Source organism: Antedon bifida, chromosome 2 (assembly GCF_963402885.1).
Source record: "Antedon bifida chromosome 2, ecAntBifi1.1, whole genome shotgun sequence".
Lineage (NCBI taxonomy): Eukaryota > Metazoa > Echinodermata > Crinoidea > Comatulida > Antedonidae > Antedon > Antedon bifida.
In genome coordinates, this window is record NC_136227.1 from 116,752 (window position 1) to 137,809 (window position 21,058).

At 33.2% G+C, this 21,058-nt stretch overlaps 3 protein-coding genes across 3 annotated transcripts; all 3 read right to left on the reverse strand.

Annotated features, from left to right (window-relative positions):
- Window positions 1-659: 659 nt before the first annotated feature.
- On the reverse strand, window positions 660-5,537 carry LOC144835042 (14-3-3 protein epsilon-like). Its single transcript, XM_078690054.1, has 5 exons — window positions 5,383-5,537; window positions 3,692-3,915; window positions 3,415-3,524; window positions 2,759-3,102; window positions 660-2,261 (listed from the first exon to the last, which is right to left on the reverse strand). Exons 1-5 carry the CDS (start codon window positions 5,447-5,449, stop codon window positions 2,200-2,202), a joined length of 807 nt encoding a protein of 268 aa, XP_078546180.1. The 5' UTR covers window positions 5,450-5,537; the 3' UTR covers window positions 660-2,199.
- Window positions 5,538-6,084: 547 nt separating this feature from the next.
- Window positions 6,085-12,126, reverse strand: LOC144835046 (14-3-3 protein epsilon-like). Its single transcript, XM_078690057.1, has 5 exons — window positions 11,898-12,126; window positions 10,733-10,932; window positions 9,460-9,566; window positions 8,566-8,915; window positions 6,085-8,364 (listed from the first exon to the last, which is right to left on the reverse strand). The coding sequence occupies exons 1-5, from the start codon at window positions 11,959-11,961 to the stop codon at window positions 8,285-8,287; spliced, it is 801 nt and encodes a 266-aa protein (XP_078546183.1). The 5' UTR covers window positions 11,962-12,126; the 3' UTR covers window positions 6,085-8,284.
- A 500-nt stretch (window positions 12,127-12,626) lies between these two features.
- LOC144858124 (gametogenetin-binding protein 2-like) lies at window positions 12,627-20,524 on the reverse strand. Its single transcript, XM_078714643.1, has 13 exons — window positions 20,169-20,524; window positions 19,204-19,305; window positions 18,605-18,717; window positions 17,509-17,655; window positions 17,082-17,180; window positions 16,394-16,504; window positions 16,058-16,261; window positions 15,628-15,799; window positions 15,111-15,365; window positions 14,755-14,914; window positions 14,312-14,421; window positions 13,826-13,873; window positions 12,627-13,466 (listed from the first exon to the last, which is right to left on the reverse strand). Exons 1-13 carry the CDS (start codon window positions 20,265-20,267, stop codon window positions 13,239-13,241), a joined length of 1,848 nt encoding a protein of 615 aa, XP_078570769.1. The 5' UTR covers window positions 20,268-20,524; the 3' UTR covers window positions 12,627-13,238.
- Window positions 20,525-21,058: the final 534 nt, after the last annotated feature.

Sequence of the window (21,058 nt, forward strand, 5' to 3'; positions counted from 1 at the left end):
ACGAAGACCTCTATTATGGGGATAATTTCAGTTTTTCGTTAGTATCCTATATGAAGGAGAACATTTTTTGGATGCCAAAGGTGTCCTTTTATATGGGCTCTATCATTTATTAGCAGAATATCACAATTAAAACTACAGTACTATTAGGTCAGCCTATTATAATATATATATATTATATGACTGCTTAAAAAAGTGTCCTGTAACAAAATAAGCACACCAACCATACTCTTCAGGTGTATATTGTACTTGCCAAATAGGTTCTCCAGTCACACGTAGGACATAACGCAACGTTGACCAATCACAAGCGATGGATTATTTGAACAGTGGCTTGTCATTGGTCAACTCGCGTACGTCCTTCCATTGCATCTCTAGTGGAAACCATGATTTATGCTGCACGACTCTAACATCATATGACAAAGTTTCAATCTTCTGACAATGTTGTACCATTTATGTTGACAAGAATTAGAGATACAGCTGCAACAAAAAAATTAGGAAAGAAAAAAGATCCTGACAATCATAAGGGTTATCCACAACAAAAGTTGTAGATAACCAATAATGGTGAAAATTCATGTCCAAACTGGCTAAATATTTCAGTTGGCAGTTTTTAATTTTAAGATTCGGGACAGACATATTTTTAAAGAAGACACAAATCTTAAAGGTAAGTGGTTGCCAGTTATACTTCGTTTATTGGTCCATTTTTCTATTGTTAAAACAGGAACTTTTCAGCTCATAATGAAATCACAGCATAGCTATTAGTAGCCAATTACTTGGGTTATCTTGCAAAATTAACTTACAAAAGACTACACATTTATTAAAGGTTTTAAAGCAAACATGAGAACATTATGTAAATATACTTGAATGAATGCACACTGTTAATTTTATTTTGCCTGCAGTTTGTGTTTTACTATTTACTATGGTAATATTCAACATTTGAACACAGATACAATAGTTAAGAAGAATTCATGGAATAAAATGGCATTTCCTGTCAATTTACCATCTTTTCTGTGTACATAACATGCAGTACACATCAACCCACGGATACATGGCTGTCCATGTCAATTTGCCATCTTTTGTGTGTACATAATATGTAGTACACATCAACCCACCGATATATTTATTTGCATATTATTCCTTAACATTTTGTGTCAGACATTTTTTTTAAATATTTTAATAATCATGTGAAATAAAAAAAAAATGACTTCACAACATATTATTATTTCATCATTCAATCAAGATGAACAACTAGATAAATTAAAACTTGCAAAAATGTAAGCAAAATTAACGAGGGAAGAAAGTTCTAGATACACTCCAACAAGTACAAGAATCTATATAGACAACAGTGGAAAGAGCTAGCAGCAGTTTACATTCATATATCAATACAAGACAAATCACCATACTACCAATGACAACAGTAAGGCCCAGGCTTATCTAGATCTTAGTTTGTTAAGTCTTTTACCAACACATTATACATTTACTGTAAAAAATGCACATGTTTATATATAAATACAATAAAATGAAGCAATAGGCAAATGATAAACAATGGTTCAGTATAGTTCTAACCAATGATAAAAAGGGATTGCAAACATTGCAAATGTTCCTATATGTAGTAAATATGACCATTATTACATGAATTATAAATTACCACATCCTGGGTCGGCGGACAGGCACTCCATTACACTTATCTCTTTATACCTTTGTATCGCATAAAAAGCAATCATTTATTCAATGCGGGACTTCTTAATGGTTGATCACACATGCAATTAATCTAAAGATTGTCAATGCAGAGATATTGTTCATAGGATTACAATATATATTTAATAAAATGTACAAGTATTTTTCCTCGCACACATGGCTCAATGTGGCTAATAGCAGTATATAATAATGTGATAAATACTGGCCTGGATGGGAAATGGCCAACTGTAAGCTTTAAATAACAATTATTCATTAAAAGTGTGAATACATACATCTGTGTATACACATTAAGATCCAAATACTATTTAATATTAAACAAAAATAAACAGAATTGCTGCTAAATCATATACTACGTATAAAACTCTTTTCACTTTCACTCAACTATTTTGTTTCCACCTCCCATACATATTGAACTTGTCATCTCAGAGTAAGAGATTAGATGGTGAATGTCTGCAGGGAGAGCCTAATAAACAAAGCTTAGATAGTGATGTGTTGCAGTAGACAATCTTATGAGGCTTCTTGTTGTACTGCTTGTTCTACATCTTGAATAGAAGTATCTCCCTTATCTTCTGAAAAATAGAAAAAAAAACACACCATCTTTAAATACATTGGGGCTCAGTAAAACATTATGTAGGTCTTAGTACCAGAATAAAGATTGTTTCTAGCCCACTACTTCCACACTGTTCGTTTTTAGCATGGGCATTCAAAGTTTTTGCTTGAGCACAATTCCGATATGTGCCCATCACAAACATATTTTCCTCGAAAGAATGTTGTGTTGCCCACATACACGGACAAATTGAAAATCAGGGTTGGTTTGTTTTTCACATTCTAAATTATAGACATTAGTATATTAGTATAGACATAAAAAAAAATCACCTACTACAAACATGTTCATACGGATAAACCAAAGACATCTTGCAGTATTGATCATAACGTCAAGAAACTTAAGACAGTTCTTTTTAGAACTATTATGTGTGGTGTACCGCAAACTTTATATCAACATATTTTTGTCTTACCTAGTTCTTCATTTCTTATTTAATAAATTTCTATAAAAAGTATTTACTACCTTCTCCTTGCATGTCCGAGGTCCACAGAGTCAGGTTGTCACGTAATAACTGCATGATGAGAGTAGAATCCTTGTAACTATCCTCATTTAGCGTATCCAACTCGGCTATTGCATCATCGAAAGCGCTTTTAGCTAACCTACATGCACGATCCGGAGCATTTAAGATTTCATAGTAGAACACCGAGAAGTTAAGAGCTAGACCCAATCGAATGGGATGAGTGGTTGGTAAATTTGTACCAGCTTTATCTGTTGCTTCTTTATAGGCTACTAAACTCTTCTCTGCTGCCTCTGTTTTGTCTTGTCCAACAGCAAATTCCGCTAGGTATCTGTAGTAATCTCCTTTCCTGCAAAATATATTTTAAACAAGGAATATTGACGAACATACTTAAAATTGACAAGGAGAATTTTCTATCTAGTTACTAAATGCAAGGACATAACAATTAATTAATTATAATAAATTAATGTTCAATTTATATAGCGCAAACTGAGCAGGGCACATCTAAGTGCTGAACACCCAACAAAAAATGTAAAAGCACTAATTAATTAGTTAATGTTAAAAAATGCAAATTAAAAAGGTGGGATTTGAGGAGTTTGTTTGAAAGTGGTAAGTGATACTTTAAAATCAGGTGTCCGGTATACATTTACAGTACACTTACATTTTGTTATAAAACACTGTAGATTCATCTTTCACATCTGAATTAGGGATTAGATTTTTATCAAGTACCAATAAGATTTCCTCGCATGTATCTCGAAGTTCTTTTTCAACCTACAGTAAAATACCAATGTTAATCTAAATGTTTGATATACATGATGGAAGAATACTTTTTCTATCACTTTTTAAATCACTACAAATTGGATTATCTTTCGGATTAAAATTCATAAATGTTTTATAAAATCAATTATAAAAATACAAATAGAAAGTCTGAAGCAAACCTTATTTTTATACTCTTCCGATGACGACTTTCTTGATTTATCAACTTCTTTGGACTGGCCGCCTTCTTCATTAGACTTCTCCTTCTGTTCAATGCTGTTGATAATCCTCCATGAGGCCCTCTTAGCTCCAATTACATTTTTGTAGGCAACGGACAGTAAATTCCTTTCTTCTACAGTTAACTCCTTATCTAATTGAGCTACTTTTTTCATTGATTCAACCATTTCTATTAAAAGAAAAAACAATTACAAACACTAAGTATTTGAGTAAAGCTAATTTTGTTATACACCCCTAGATGGTCCGAAATGGTACTCTCACACATGATAAATAGCACTCTAGTTGGCCGGAGAGTAGATCAATTAACGACATGTATCGCACAGCAATCAACAACACATCATACTTTTTCCACCGGTATAACACAGGTATGACATTTGTTTGTGTATGGATGTTAGAGCGTGTTCTGTGTGGGAATCACCGATTGTTTGAATGTTCTTCACACGACGGTGTTTTTTGCGTTTAGTTCACAATATATCCTATTCGACACCTCCTCGGACTGTCAACCAATTTAAAACATTGCGAAATTTAAAGAAATTGCTGTATTTGGTATCCAGTCAATAAGTACTTAACGCAATAATTCACAAAATTGGTTAAAAAAATTAAATACTGTAAATGAACCTTCTTTATGGTACATGTTTTTTATCACTTAAATACTTCTGACAAAAAAACACATGGCATGTGGAACTATATATCTTGGCGTATGAATACACCACTGGACTCACCGTTTTTTTTTTAGTAAACAAAACCTATCTATACATGTTAGAGATACAGTCAAAATTTAATTCATTGTGAGGTACGCATGGTGCGACATGGAAAATGGATGATTTTTTGCAATTTAGTACACTTAAAAAATAGTACTGTACTGTAATACTGTAGTATAAATTTGATATTAGAAAATTGGGTACCATAAACTGGTGCACAGTTACCGCTGTGTGGTACATCAGCTGTCCTTAGTAACAAATTTTAAAAGTGGCCATTGTTTATTATTTTATGTATTTTAATAAAATGATATAGGCCTACATTATTAATAAATGACAATTGCTGTATTCACTTCCAACTATAAATATAACACATTTAATGTAATAATAATGATTTGATCTTTCACTAAATTAATCGCAATATTATTACTGTATATTTTTAAAATGTCAACAATTGTATGGAAAATAGCTAGGCCTATATAATTATAATATTACTAGGCCTAGGCTAATAGTAGGCCTAATATGTTTCTCTTCAACTACCATAAGCCTATAGCCTAGCCCTAGTACAGTAGTAGTAGTAGTAGGCCCAGTAGTACTAGTAGTAGTAGTAGGCTAGGCCTTTTTGAGTCCTTTTTTTTGAGTGAGAGAGGCAGGCTGGAAGAGGCTAGTATATCAATCAAGAATGTGGAATTATAGGCCTACTAGGAAAATTGAATATTCACATACTGTATGTTTCTAAAACTCATTTTTAATATTTAAGAAATATAGTAATATTCCTAAAAAGTAAATAATACACGCCCATTCTGTCAGTCGCTACGCCATTTTACGGTTGGCCAGGAGGAAACCCGCTTATACACAGCAGAGAGAGAGATGAGCAGTTATTTAGAAATTCAATCAAGTCTCATCATTAGAATTTCTATAAACAATACAAAATATACCGTCATATCTTTCTGCTTGTTCGGCCAATTTAGCCATGTACACCCAATCTTCTCTACCCTCCACCATGTTGGATGACTTGATTTAAAAGAAGATTTTAAGCGATTTATTCCGGTTCTAAAGAAATTCGCTATCTGTACACCCGCCAACACCTAATAAAAAAGTTCCGGGTTGACGGTTGTGGGTCATCGTCAGACTTTTTACAGAAACACAATATTCATCCGCACTTACCTTGACATACTGTATACCATGTAGAGCAGCATGAGAACAGTTACTCTGTCATTGATTATTTACTGTATATAAATTTTCTTGTGGAAAGTGGAGAAAACACTACTATAGCCATTATTTTAGTATCACAGAATATTGCAAAAATATAATGTACATACTCTATAGAAATAACTTGGCACATAGATTCGTTTTTATTTGTTAATATTAGTGTTAACATTATTTTTATTATACTTTGGTTCCATAACAAGGCCAACAGCCATAAGTCGCGTGCTAAAACGCATAGTGATACCGGACCGACAGACAGACCGACCGACATAGTGAACTATAGAGTCGCGTCCACTACCACGCGACTAAAAACCGATGTAGAACCACCATTATTTTCAGAAAAGAAATATTTTGTTCTCTGCATGTATGTCGTGAACACTGTTTTTATTTATTGAGCTGAGAACCGCAAGTAGCACTAGAATAAACAATACTTTGATAGAATGATGTTTTTTTTAATGTCAAGAATTTATTTTACTTATTCGACAATTAAAAAAAAGTTAAATATATACTTAACTACATAGTGAATAACTTACTTTAATTATAATTAGTAAATACATTTTAATTTTGGACTAGATTACCACTTCAGCTTGCCAAAACAACCTTTTCATCACTCATGTGGTAAGAGAAAAGCTTTCATGAAAATGTACCGTACACAAAATAAGTCTTGGTTGTCTCATCAGAATGGGGGATTTCAAAAGCAGAGTACTTAGCCTACTACAGTATTTTCTGCTATGCTATTATCCCTCAAAGTAGAATGTTGACAATATTACAGTATTTACATTACCTGAAAAGAAAATGTATGGTACTTGCAGTATTATCAATTTAAACTAGACAATAATGATGAACAAACATTTTGGTTTACAAGATTTAAATGATCAATAATTGATCATTCTGTATAAATTGACACAGGAAACATAATCATTTTTGTCTCCTCTCTACTCAACAATAATCCAGGGTGGATTTGATATATTACAGTATACAACACTTTCTCCAGTCAAACACGTGTAGAAGGCGGGTTTCCAGTGAAATGATATACAAAATGAATGTTGAAATGGAATTGGAAGAATATTTTGACAAGTTAAAAGAACAACTGTTCTATTCAATTAGGTGGAGTAAACCATTTATTCAATTAATCCGCCACTTAAATATTGAATTGAATATCGCAAGGCCTTGACCTAGTAAAAAGGAGGTGCTCAGGTTTTGGCCGCAGGAGTAAAGCAGTATTCCCTGCACACTACAGGCTGGATATTGATGGTGCATTCATCCAGCCTAGCAAAAAACACATGCACACATATAATCAAGTACATAAATTATCATGTCAAATTGACATAATTAACTTATTTACAAAATGTATTTATAAAAAACACTTGGTCTATGATATAATTATATACAGTAAACTAAACATACTTAAAACACCAGTTACTGCTGAAGCAGTCCGTTTCAGAATTCAGAAAATTGATTAATTAATTAGGTTTACTTGGTTTTTGTGGTTGTTAGATAATTTTAATGCTTTGCAATCTCAAGTGGGTGTCATTAGCAATGTAATGCCGTTTTCAAAAGACACGGTACAAACTATACCTTTCCTAACAATAGAGGAATCCCTCCATGGCCTAACCAAAACGTCTTACAAAATGATTGGTAAACATTAGTCAAACACCGACTTCAAATTAGATGTTTATAATTGCATATTTTCATTATGGTGGGAGAAGCATATTTTCATTATTTCTATTGTTATATTTCCAATGTTTTAAATGACCATTCAGACACGAATTGATGCATAATGTAAAATATACATTAGGTATTAATGAACAAATGGACGGACAAAACAAAAAATAATGAAGGACCTCCTAATGCTACATATTCTTGAATGCTGCTGCTCATGTAAACATTAATTAAATTTGTATTTTGCAAATAGTTTAAGAATAAAAGATTTTATGAACATGCAGTACTACAGTACTAGTCATTTTTTTAAATCTACTGTACATCAATTTTTAAAATACAGTATTTTTTTTTCTACTTGCATGTATCATGACACAATATTCTTCAATGGTATTCATTTCAATGTAGAATTCACCAAGTTTCAGATATACATCTTGTAATCTTTATAGCAAGATTAAAACAACATTGCAATCAAGTGAACTTTAACCAAAGCTTGAATTAAAACCCTCTAAAAAGGTTTTCTGTAAGCAAATAATTAGCGGTAAAATATATCAAATTATCAAGGAACTATCATCATAGCAGCTCACTAGATTCTAAAGTTTACACTCACTACATTCTTAAGTTAAACAAGAATTTGATTTTTTTCTATTTTGTAGTAAAGCGAACATATGTAATGTGTATATTCTATACAAATACCAAATAAAAAAATTACCTTTATTTATTAATATTGTACTCAAGTGCTCATTTGTGAAGGGCCACACAAAAAGCACTAACCTTAATGAAATATAGTAACACATTTACAATTTTATATTGAGACTTTCTTGCAGATAATTATGTCAGTTTCCAAGCATGGGGTCACTGAGACTTGTCTGTAAGTCTATACTTAACACCTGAGCAGACCAAATGTCATGGTGCATTGTAGTCTTGCTACCAAAGCATATACTACCATTAGCATTCTTCTTCAAGATTACATTATGATTCCACAGCTGGTGTCTTCTCTTCTTCTTGTGCTACTTGCTCTTTCTTTTCCTCTTTTTCACCTCCATCTGCATCTGAAAAATTTAAATACAGTACCTTGCATTTTAAGAAGTGATAATTGTTAAAACAGCAGACTGGTGAATGTGAAGGAGTCCAGATTAATCCCATTTTAATCCTTTTGCAAAGAGGAAAAATTTGGTTCTTACGCACTCTGACTTGTGCATTATTAGGTTCTAACACACTCTGACTTGTGCATTATTAGGTTCTAAGCTTACCCTCAACATCACCCTCCATATCTGCCGTCCACAATGTCAAATTATCTCGTAAAAGTTGCATGATCAGTGTTGAATCGCGGTAAGTATCATCTTTGATAGATTCTAAATCTGAAATTGCATCATCAAATGCAGCTTTAGCCAGTCTACAAGCACGTTCAGGAGAATTCAAAATCTCATAGTAAAAGACAGAAAAGTTAAGTGCTAGTCCAAGACGGATGGGATGTGTAGCTGCTAATTCACGAGTAGCTATATCACATGCTGCCTTGTAGGCCTCAAGACTGTTTTCAGCAGCTTGTTTTCTATTTGTACCAGACGTAAACTCGGCCATGTAACGATGATAATCACCTTTCCTATAAATATACAAATATTGCTATTACAAATTAATGAACCTCATTATTTTATCACACCCTTCACTCATTTTTGTTTCTTTTTGCTCTTTTAAGCAGCTACATTTTTTCCTTCTGCTCTTCTATTGACCATCTGTTTCTACTACCAAACCCTATACTCATAATTCCATTGTTTTTTGTTTTTTTAAGCTTACTCATTGATTCTATTATATATAAACAACACCCAATGGCTAAAATACAAAAACAGCAAAAAATAGTTTTACCAAAAGAAAAGGGAATACTAAACATGGTGGTGCTCGTAAAGATCAATTTACACAGACGAGTGGTAACATTAGCAGAAAACCAGATAGCTTGTCCCACAAAGAATCTGTCTATAGTATCTTAAGCAGATTCTGATCAACCGCCCGCCCGCTCAGCGCTGTTGTAAATGGTCATTTAAGAAACAACATAGATTCTATATTTGTTCTATATATGTTTTCCTTTTACCGTTACGGTCTGTGTAAATTGGCCTTTAAAGAATATTGAATGTTTACAATAAGTAACTTACATTTTGTAATAGAATACTTTGGATTCTGCAGACTCAGCTGAATTGATCAGATGTGTATTGAGAACTTTCAAAATATCCTCACAAATCCTTTGTAATTCTCCTTCAATCTATAAACAAAGGAAGTAGTCATCTTGTTATTAATCAGAATCAGTTTCTATGTCACTACTGTACTGCATTATACTTTTTATTTCTATTTTATATAAAGTTAAAACAAAACATTAACAGTTAACAAACTAGAGGGTACTCCGAGAGTACAAACCTCCGCCTACTGTAAAATTCCCCTACATAAAATTTTCCCGGAAATATATTAAAAAAATTTTTTTTTTATTAGTTCTAAGTGTAAATAGGCTAACTGCACACTAAAAAGTTGTGGATAAGAGTTTGGTGTAATGGTTATGTATCCAGCCTCTCACTGTTGAGATCACTGGCTCAAGTCCCACTGAGGTTATTTTTTTTTTTATTATTATTTTTTTATTTCTTTTTTTGTTTTGTTTTTTGTGGACCTTGATCTTTGACCCTGACCCTTCAAAATTTAACCACAATTATATGATGAGTCATTGATCATTGTGGCTAAGTTTGGTGAGATTTGGATAAAAACTGTGGTCTCTAGGCAGTAAAATAGTTTTTTGTTAGTTGTGACCTTGACCTATAACCTTTTCCCCTCAAAATCGAACTCGTCCGAGCTTTTGAGGCATAGATCATTGTGGCCAAACATGTGACATTTCAAAATTGTCTAGTGGCCATCAACATTTCATCAAACTTGGCCAAACACAATTGATTTTACTCCAAATGTGAGCGTAGATTGTGGACAAAATTCCAGGAAAATATATAAAACATATTTAATATTTTGAAAAAAAAAAAAGATTTTAATTGAGGTAGAAATATTCTTAAAAAGATTTTGAAACTTAAAAAAGAAATACAATCTGCATTAATTTGGCTGTTTACATGAATTTTGAAATGGCAACCAAGAGAGAAATTTCCTAATTGCTTGATCCAGTCACAATCAAATCAAAACCAAATCAAAATAAACAATTATTTCCTTCAATTGCAAAAAAGACAGAAACATAATCTATAATGCAACAATGAAACGTAATAATAAGGTTTAAAAAAAGAAAAAAAATGTAACATACAAATCATTACTTTCATCAGAAAATCTGTTATTACAAGAATGTTCATATTACAATGACTATATGAATGAGACTCAGGCCTGAATTGTTTAAAATGTTTAATGAAACAAAATAATGATTTAACCAGCCTAAATGTAGTAATTTACCTCTGCTTTATAATTCTTAACTTGCTCCTTTTGCTGTTCACTTCCTTGAGTCTCTAATTTGTCTTCTATATTAGTGATGATCCTCCAGGAAGCTCTTCTAGCTCCAATTACATTCTTATAGGCCACTGACAACAGGTTCCTTTCTTCAATCGTTAATTCTACATCTAACTTTGCTACTTGCTTCATAGCTTCTTGCATGTCTGTAGAAAAACAATACTTCAGTGCAACATACTGTACAATGAAGATGCATTTGTAAATGTTCCCATCCTCTCGATTTCTCTTTAAGATCCAACAAAAATGTTCAAACCCACGTTTTACTATCTGAATTCTGTGTTTATTTAGTGTACTTAACTAACTTTTAACTAATAACTTTGGGGTTAAAACGTCTGCTATTGTCCCTCAAAAACATGAAAAACTTCAGTGTTGGATCGTCTAGGAGGCATTGGGCCAGATATTTTTTTGTCATTTTGGACCCAAGGCTTCATTCTGGCTTTAAATGTTTTATTTTTTACATTCAAAGAGAGAGACACACAATATATAAAGAGACACACAATATAGGAATGTTGAGAAACATAATATTAAGTTTGATATAGAATTTTTCAGTTTAAAATAGTAGACTCGGATTAGGTACCCGGCCTATAGCCTAAATAATTATTATTACATAAAGTTTTAAATTACCAATGGAATAATAATAAAAAATGGAATCAATCGTCTTATTTTTTTAGTAGGATCAGAGGTCTCTTAACTAATAAAATAGTAGTTTTAAAGCCTTGGCTAGATATTACTATTTTTTAGTAGGCTAGGCCTAAAAACCTCAATAACTTAATAAGGCCTCCACTTGGATCTCCCTCCACTCCTACCTACACGGCACAGCTAGCTAGGCCATTGCATTGCCTAAAGAAAGGCTAGGGCCTAGGCCTAGCCTTCTAGCTAGGACATTGTCAATAATGAAAGAGGGAGATGGGCTAGTATTTTGAGTAACTGGTGGCGTTAATAATATTGTATGACTTAGTTCTAGCAGATTACATCTCCCTGTTCCTTGTTTTGCCTAGGTTTCTATCTTATATTATAGAGGGCTACCTAGCCTAGCCTAGGCCTAGCTAGTTGAGTAGGTAGGCTAAACCGTCGATAAAAACAATAATTTCATATCCATCGCCAGACCTACCATCATATCTCTCAGCTTGTTCAGCTATTTTAGCTGTGAAGACATTATCCTGTCGATCAGTCATGGTGGATTTATCTTGCAAATTTGTGATCAAAACGGATTATAAACAGTAAGTTATTCTCTGTATTGTTGTAATGTCAAGACGTTATTAATCCTCAGTTGGTACGCGACGCGACTAGCCTCGTTCACACAATCTCAATCTCTCACTTTTTTCTCTCTTTGCTGCTGCTGCTAGCTACACTGTACTCTCTGTTGTACTACTGCGTAAGATACATTCACTTCCGGATCAGGGCAAATCCCAGGAAAAATGGGCGTGTCTCTCTCACCGATCCTATCTTGTACTACAGTACTACTGTATAATAATGTTATGTATGGGAAATTATATTTTAATCTCTGATGCCTGATAAAATATGAGCATTGTTCTAATCAGTTATCCTTTCACAGTATAATTTTAAGTCGATTAACTTTACAAAAGCAATTTTAAAGAACTATTTTCTGCATTTATACTGTCTGCTGACACAACAAATGTGAATCTTTTTGTCTAAGCTCTGTCTACACTATCAAACTAGTTTGGCAAAAAAAGTATGTGCCCAAATATGATGGTGATATGGTAGGATGACATCATCATGTCCATATATGGGCATATCATTTGTTGTCACATAAAGTTTGATAGTGTAGACTGACAGAGCTTTAGATTTTATCAAATAAAACACAACAAAATTGTAAGTTTTCAAATATACTTGGAAATCAATATCATAGTTTCTTGTTGATGATCAACATACATTTCAATGTTCTGAATTTATACAATCAATATGTAAATAAATCTAAAAAAAATTGGAAGATTTAATATATTCTTGCATCACAAGGTATAAATTACTACGGAATTCTTTTACAGCTTCAAAATAAAAATTAATATTGGCGTTAATAAAGTAAACATTGATAACTTTTACGCAGTGTGCTTTGCTACATTTGTTTAATAAATGTAGTACTAGTAGCGATTCAATCGCTTTATTATCAACAATGTCTGATGACCCCAGGATGATCCCAGGATTACACATAGCCATTAAAATAATATTTTGAAATAAAATATTGAAAGAAAACAAAAGAAGGAAATAATGATTGATGTTGGATACAAATGATGAATGTCATTAGAATAAAGTTTCTCTTTTTTCAATCACTTGTAGGAAATACAGATTTTTTTATTGTAAAAAAACCAATATTATTCTAGTTGGACTAAAATATTTGATTTGATTATATTTTACTGAAGTTCATAAACTTCTCAGTTCTTGTCTTGTCAAACTCAGGCCAACAACAAAAGTAAATTGATTGTAGACCTATAGATTAGTCCAGAAACATTTGACTGATTTCTGATGTACACTTATCCAAGTGATGACAGCATCGATGATGGTAGCCTTCTCCGTTGTTACCGGGTACAAACTTTTCCTGGAACTCTCTTAATAATTTAGCCCTAAGTTTTTTGCGTTTTTGAGAAAAGTTTTTGTTTTCTAGTTTGAATTTAGCAATATCTTCTGCAGCTATAAAATCTCCGGCGTCTTCATTTTCTCCTTTCTGTTACAAAAACAAAACACATTTTTGCATTACACATAAATCAACGCCAATTTGTCACACAACTTTAAATGTTACTAAAATATAAGACGTTCACTAGCAATGTCTTTATAGTCATGTTGGTTCAGAGAAAGCATTGAATAGAATAACAATACACTAATGCTCTGTCTACACTATCAAACTTTATGTGACAACAAAATGTGATGTGCCTATATATGGACATGGTGATGTCATATCACTACCATATTTGGGCATATCACTACCATATTTGGGCATATCACTACCATATTCGGGCACATCACACTTTTTTGTCACATAGAGTTTGATAGTGTAGAGACAAGACTTAAGATTTGACAACTTACATCTAACATGTCCTGGAGTAAACAAGTAAATGGAGCTGACTGCAATTTCTGAAAAATATATACGGTCAAAGGAAAGGTTAGATTAATGTGGATACTATACAAATAATGTTTATAATTAGTTCAATGGTACAACATGAGTTTAACATTTGATTGAACATTTTTAACAATTCTAAAGTATGTACTTTAAACAACATTCTTGTTTCAAACCATTTCAATAGTTTACATAAAGAGTGATCATAGAAGATAGTATAGAAATAATGATGAATGATTGTAAGGTACTGTACCTCACCTTGCATTGTAGACTTCTGTGTTAATCTCTGTCTACAAACTTTATCTGACTAATCTAACATTTGAAGTGCCCATATATGGACATGATGATGTCATATCACTACCATATTTGGGCACATCACAGACTAGTTTGATAGTGTAGACAGAGCTTAATATACAGAATAACTTAACAAATAATGTTGACCAATAAAATCTTACCCCATATCTTTGGCAAAATTCATCCTCCTCTTCCACCACGTTCATTTCACAATCAGGACAAATTTCATCAACATCTTCTTGTTGACATGTGTCACAACTTTCTAAGTATTCTGAAAATTCAATCAGAGAGTTTATTTATTATTTATAACCAGAATGAATCTGAATAAAGCATTATTTAATAGTGTCCCTCAAGATTGGAGTCGACCAATCACACGCAACAGTTTGATAACCCATTGTGCCGTGATTGGTCAAATTACTTGCGTTGCATCCAAGTGGGAACCAAGGTTTAAATACCCAATTGCAACTGAATTATGAGGCATCAATTGGGCATTTCGTAATTTCAGGGAACAGCAAAGAGAAGTTTAAAAAAACGGATTGATTTGGAGGTGTACATCAGTAGTACAACATCCCTTATATACATTTTGTATTGGTGGTGTCTATACCTCTATTCTCGTGGTTACATACTCCATCTGTACACGCTACTTCTGACTGTTCAGGTGAACTTGAACTACAATATCCACAATCATTTCGAACACCCCCTTCCACAGGCCCACAACTCCCACAATTTACTTCATTGTCATTCAAATCATTTTCCTCTTTGCACTAGAAAACAAAAGAATTTGAGAGTACAAACCATTTTTCTGTTTTAATAAACAAAAATAGCCATATTTTTTTTTCTGTGTAAAAGTAGTACTTGGCAATAGTAGTGAAAATTTTAAATTTTAGATGGATACGGCCCTAGCATCATATCAAGCAGTAACTCAACAGATATGCATCAAATCTATTGTTTAATTATTACCTTGTAGAAATGGCTATCTTGCGGACACACCTCTCCAAATACATCCTTTTCTGCTTTCTCAGAACCACAATCACATGTATTCATTTGTGATTTATCTTCTAGGCATGCACCTATGGCACATTTAACAGATTTCTTTTTTGCTTTCCGACGAAGTTTCTTTTGTTCTTTCTTCTGTTGCTTAAGTTTATCAGCTTCATTTATTTCTTCACAAACTTGCTCCAACATGCTCATACCTCTCTTGGATTCAACAGTTACCTTATAATAAAAATGGATTTAAGAATCATTTCAACAGTTACCTTATCAGTAATTTCTCTTTATTTATCACATAAAACAAACAAACAAAAACACAAAACAAACAAGGAGACATATTTTTAAAGATGAAAGGGACCTTATAATATAAATGGATTTAAGAATCATTTCAACATTTACCCATAATGAAATAGATTAAAATAAATATTTCTGTCATGAGTAAATGAAGATGCAATGCTCCTAAAAGTTAAATAGTAATTGTTTAAACCTCAAATGCCTTTCTCAGTCTTTCTACTCCTAGATAGAACAAAAGTTGACATGTTTGTTCCTCAGCACGAAGCTTCTGTGAAATCTTATACAGCCTTTCATGAACATGTAGACCTAAACACGTCAACACCTCTTCCTGGGCCACATCAATAGTTTTTGCATGACGTTCACGACTGAAACAAAAAACATTACTTTACTTTACTTGATAATGAAGGGTAAATATTCTATTTTGATAAAGAATAGATAACATTATTTATGATTTTAAAATTGTATATGATGATGATAAATGACTGGGGCACATTCATATTCTATCTTTACATGTGAATGTACTGAAAAACTATAAAAATGTTAAAGCACAGATCCCTCATTAGCGCCTTGAGCACTTTTAGTGGATATGTGTGCTATATATATTATTGTTGTTATTAACTTACACTCCTGACATTTCTGGCTCAGCCCTCATAATCAGCTTATGTATAAAGTTGGTCTCACAAAGAAGATGGATGTGTTTTTGTCGAGGGCAGCTACGAAGGCCGTCATAAATGTGTGCACAATAACCCTTCTCTTTACTTGGTTCAACTTCACCTATCAGTATATTGAATGCCCGCATCACTTTAGATTTACATTCAGTGCAGAACCTAACAAGAAACAAAAACAATTACAAAGTGTCACATCACTCTCGTACGGTATACTGACAAGCATTCAGTGCCCGAATGGCAGCTGGATAAAAGCTTTCTTCCTATATTACATAAATCAACTTAAATGCATACCTATGTTTTCTTAAATAGGCATCCATTGTCACCTGAAGACTGGAAGCTGAAATCAATGTCACTTCTTCTCTGCATGGGGCCTCCAAAGCTTCCCAAATTTCAATCCAATTTCTAAACAGGCAAAAACATGCAATGATATCAATTGTGGTCTCTAAGCAAATATATACAGACACACAGAGGAACAAAAAGAGAACCTCTCATTCATCAAGTGTAGTATATCTTTCAAGACTAGTAGGGGGTTACCCCGGTGTACTAGTACATCATAGTCACTGATCATAACTGGGCTCTCTGAGTCAATTCAACCATGTGCGACTATACTCAAATGAGGTTCTGCACAGTATAGGAAGATGATGAATATGAAGGCTAACTAAGAAGTAATTAGTTGGGAAAATGTTGTTTGTTTAATTACATTATACTCTGTCCTTTTATGCTGCTTGAGCAGGAAATTAAGAAATATACTCTAAAAAAACAGGAGAATCAATGATGTCAGTTGACAATGAAATTAAGAAGTCTTAAGCTCTGTCTACACTATCAAACTAGTTTGACAAAAAAACAGTGTGATGTGCCCAAATATTGTAGTGATATGCCCAAATATGGTAGTGATACGACATCATGTCCATTTGTTTGTCACATAAAGATTGATAGTGTTGAGCTTTAAAAAATGTAATTTCTATCACTTAATACATACCCATTTGGCTTTGATTTGTGCGAATCTAAAGAATGCAGAGCACACCTTTTACTTCCTTTCTTTCGAGGTAAAGCTTCCAGGATACTTGCTAACTTGGTTCTGAAAATTAAAAATACCAAATAACAATTACAATCTGACATATTTACAATCATCTCCTGACGACTGGTCCACTAGGCTACACACCAAAAACATGATGAAGTCTAGCTGACAGCTAGACGAAACTGTCTTGAAACGTAAGTCAAAATTATACTGGTTTACAAAAATAAACTTATAAAAAAAAATAAATTACAATCCTGATTTTATGTTGTATGTACACAGAGGTGAAAGTAAATCAACTACACTGTAATACGTAATATGTCATTACAGCAGCGCATACATTATTTTTGTGTTGACCTTTGACCTTGAATACTACACTAAGATTACTTACCCCTGAACATTGAATAAAGAATGCATATTCCATGGCGAGTATAGGAAGGATGGGTTGAGAGACAGTTCAGATCTTGTGGTGATTACAAGTGGATCCAGTGCGCTTACCAAACCCTGATCTTTCAGTTGTTTGAACATCTGTTCAATGCTGTAGAAGGATGAGTAAATAAGTAATACGTTTGTTGCAAACAAATGACACACTTTATAACTTGCTCAACAAAAATAAGTAGAGTTAAGAAGAAAAAACATTAAAAGGGTGTAGAATTTTCACCAGGAGTACAGACACAGTAAGTATCAATAACACACTTTAACTTGTTCAACACAAATAAGTACAGTTAAAAAGAAAAAACATAAAAAAGGTGTAGAATTTTCACCAGGAGTACAGACACAGTAAGTGGGTACAAGTTGCATTTACATTTATTAATTGCAACACATTTATTAATTGCAACATTTATGAATTCCCAAGAAATTTTTTTATTAATTTTTAGTCGCATGCAACACGACTCTACAGCTCACTATGTCGGTCGGTTGGTCAATTAAATAAAATTTGGTACTAATAAATTTCAGGGCATAAATCATATGGCAATACAATTACGTGCGTAGCGCATGTAACGCATGCGTACGTGCGCTTAAAATTGTCCAAATTGTCAAAATTTATTTTAGATGAAATAAGAGTATGTTTCAGGCAATTTTAAGCGTTTCAAAAATTGCCATGAGTGCGCAGATTTTTGCACGCATACTGCGCGTTAAATGTTAAAACATACTCTTTTTGCCCGATTTCTGTTTTCTTGACTTGCTTTTCAACTCGAAATTACGTTATATGAGCACGTCAAAAGTGACAGGCTACGCACGTGTAAATTGAAAAAAATATAAATGTTTTTAAACATTTTCAACATTTTTGTTCAGCAATTTCGGTCGGTTGGTCGATCGGTTGGTCGGTAAACACTAACTTGAGCACGCGACTGCAGCCATCTATATGGCCTTGTTAATTTTAATAACAGTATTAAAAGATTAATAAAGAAGAACCAGGGTGACAGGAATGATGTTTTTTTTTCTAAAATTGTGGATTTTGAGTGAATAACTTAATTTTGTTGTACCTTCTTCTACAACCAACACATGTAATATTTTCAACAAGCATTGAACTGAACACCTCTTTACTTGGAATTAATAATGTAGCTGCTAGTTCATCACGAGATAATAAATCCATTTTCTGTAACAAATTAAACACAAAAATGAATGAATTTCAATATTATAAATAAGGATTGGAAATACACATTGATATTATTTTTTATGTACCATGTCTTTTAAGAATGTTAGCAGTTTATGGCTTTCTAAATAGAGCATAAAAATCTTTAAATCTAACATAACATAGTATATAATATATTATTGTACACCCATATATGTATTATCACTAATGAGCGAATTCAGCCACTAGTATCCATTTTAAAAGTGGCGATCCTGTTCACAAGACATACACAAGATGCCCTATATAAACAAAGTCTTATTACAAGTCTTTGGGAGTGGCGTTGTAAATTTTCATTAGAAAAAATCCTGACATATAACAGGACTTGAACCCAGGACCTTTGGATTGGTAGCCAAGCATCTACCAAGCCACAACTCCACTCCAGTACAATAATATATAAAGCTTGATATACTAAAGGGCAACATGAGGACACACTTTTAATGATCAACCAACCTTTGCAAATAAATCAACATTTCTATGAAACTTTTTGTCTCTAATGTCATCTGGGTTGTGATTACACTGGACCTTCCCTATGACTGGAAGTTGCATAACCATCTACAGAAAAAGTAAAACAAAACTAAAAATCTGTAATCTGTAAGACACACTCATCATTTAATAAAGAGATTTAGTAGGGCATATTAAACAATGTTCTAGCTGATTTAATTTCAGATATTTTTGGTTTATGCATAGGCCACAGTATACGCCTTAATTTATTCTGTATATAGGCAAGTGGTCTTAAAACATAAACATTTCTTAGTGTGTCAAATAAAATGTTCGTTTCTTGACAGCACATACAATAAAATTTGCTAAAATAACTTAATCGTATTTGGTTTTCTAGACAGAATGAAACAAAAAAGTAGAACATATTTGAAATATAATTTGGAATGAAACGAGTCATTCATGATCATCGTCACCATAATTTTATTTCAAAATATGGTATCATAATTTGAACCTATCAATATATACTTTAAAAAAACATATTTATTTGAACTTGAACAAATATATGGCAATAATGCCCATCACACGCATATAATAAGGTCTACACAAATGTATTAATTATAAAACAGAATTCATTGATAAACAATCCTCCATGATCTAGCCTAGTAGTAGCCAGTTTGTAGGCTACACATTATTACATAACACCAAATAATAATAAAATAGAATAGGCTAGGCCCTAGGCCTAGATGACTCTTATTTATGGATTTCCATTCTTACTCCTCCGGGCCGGGTAGGGACTGAACCTGAACACACCATAGGTCTAGGCCTAGCCCAAGTAGGTCTAGCCTAAGCCTATAGGCCTAGGCTAGGCATACAGAAACTAGCTAGGTCTAGGCCAACCTACTAGCTGGGCCTAGCCTAGGCCTAAAGCCCTCACTACCGACCTCTATCACGCCCGGTGCATGATGCGGTGTACGTACCTTCAGATTATCTTCGACTTCCAATGGAACCTGTAGTTCTTCGAACTTGTACGGCTTATCATTTGCGGATTTCGAACACACAGCTATTAATTTCGCCATTTTTGTTTCAAAATATCGCTTGAATTAGGCTTATTAAGAATAAATATGTATGAAAACAGTGAAAATACACTGGCTAAAACGTGAAATTTTGTTTACTTTTTTAATTCCAGGACCGCGACTGCGTAACGTAACGTCCGGGTTGCTTCCATCATTCGATTCTTTTCAACATAGAGGTCATCTTTCTTTTTTTCATAAAAAAAATTGGGGTCAAATCATGTGTCAATCAATATGGAGTTTTTCGCACGTCGTAAACGTTATTACTTTTACGATATATTTACTTAATGTTCGTATCCATGTTGTGACGTGTACTCGTATTATCAGTGCCGTGTGCAGAAAAGATCGAAGCCGCAGCCGTGGTGCCTTTTTCTCAGCCGCCTTGACCTCTATGGACTATACCATTATTGTGATAGGGGTGTGCTGTATTATGTTTTATGCAGAAAAGGGTGTCTATGGGAAGACAGTACAATTTTATTGTTATATAACCTACAGTGTACACAAGTAAACAATACAGAAAAAACAGTAAGCATGTGATTAGGGAGTTTTCGCAGGAACATGTAAACTTTAACGGATGACGTCAACATTCTACTCATTTGCATAGCGGTGTAGTTCAAACAGTTGCGTTAACGTCGTACTTGTTATTTCGCGCGTTTTTCGACGACGAGTGTGTAGAACGAATTGTCGCGCACGCAACATACACCGCTCGTATTTAAACATACCTTGGGCCTAGAGACTATAGGCATATGTTTAATCATGCATGTAATGTTACTTGTTTTATAAATAACACAGGTAGT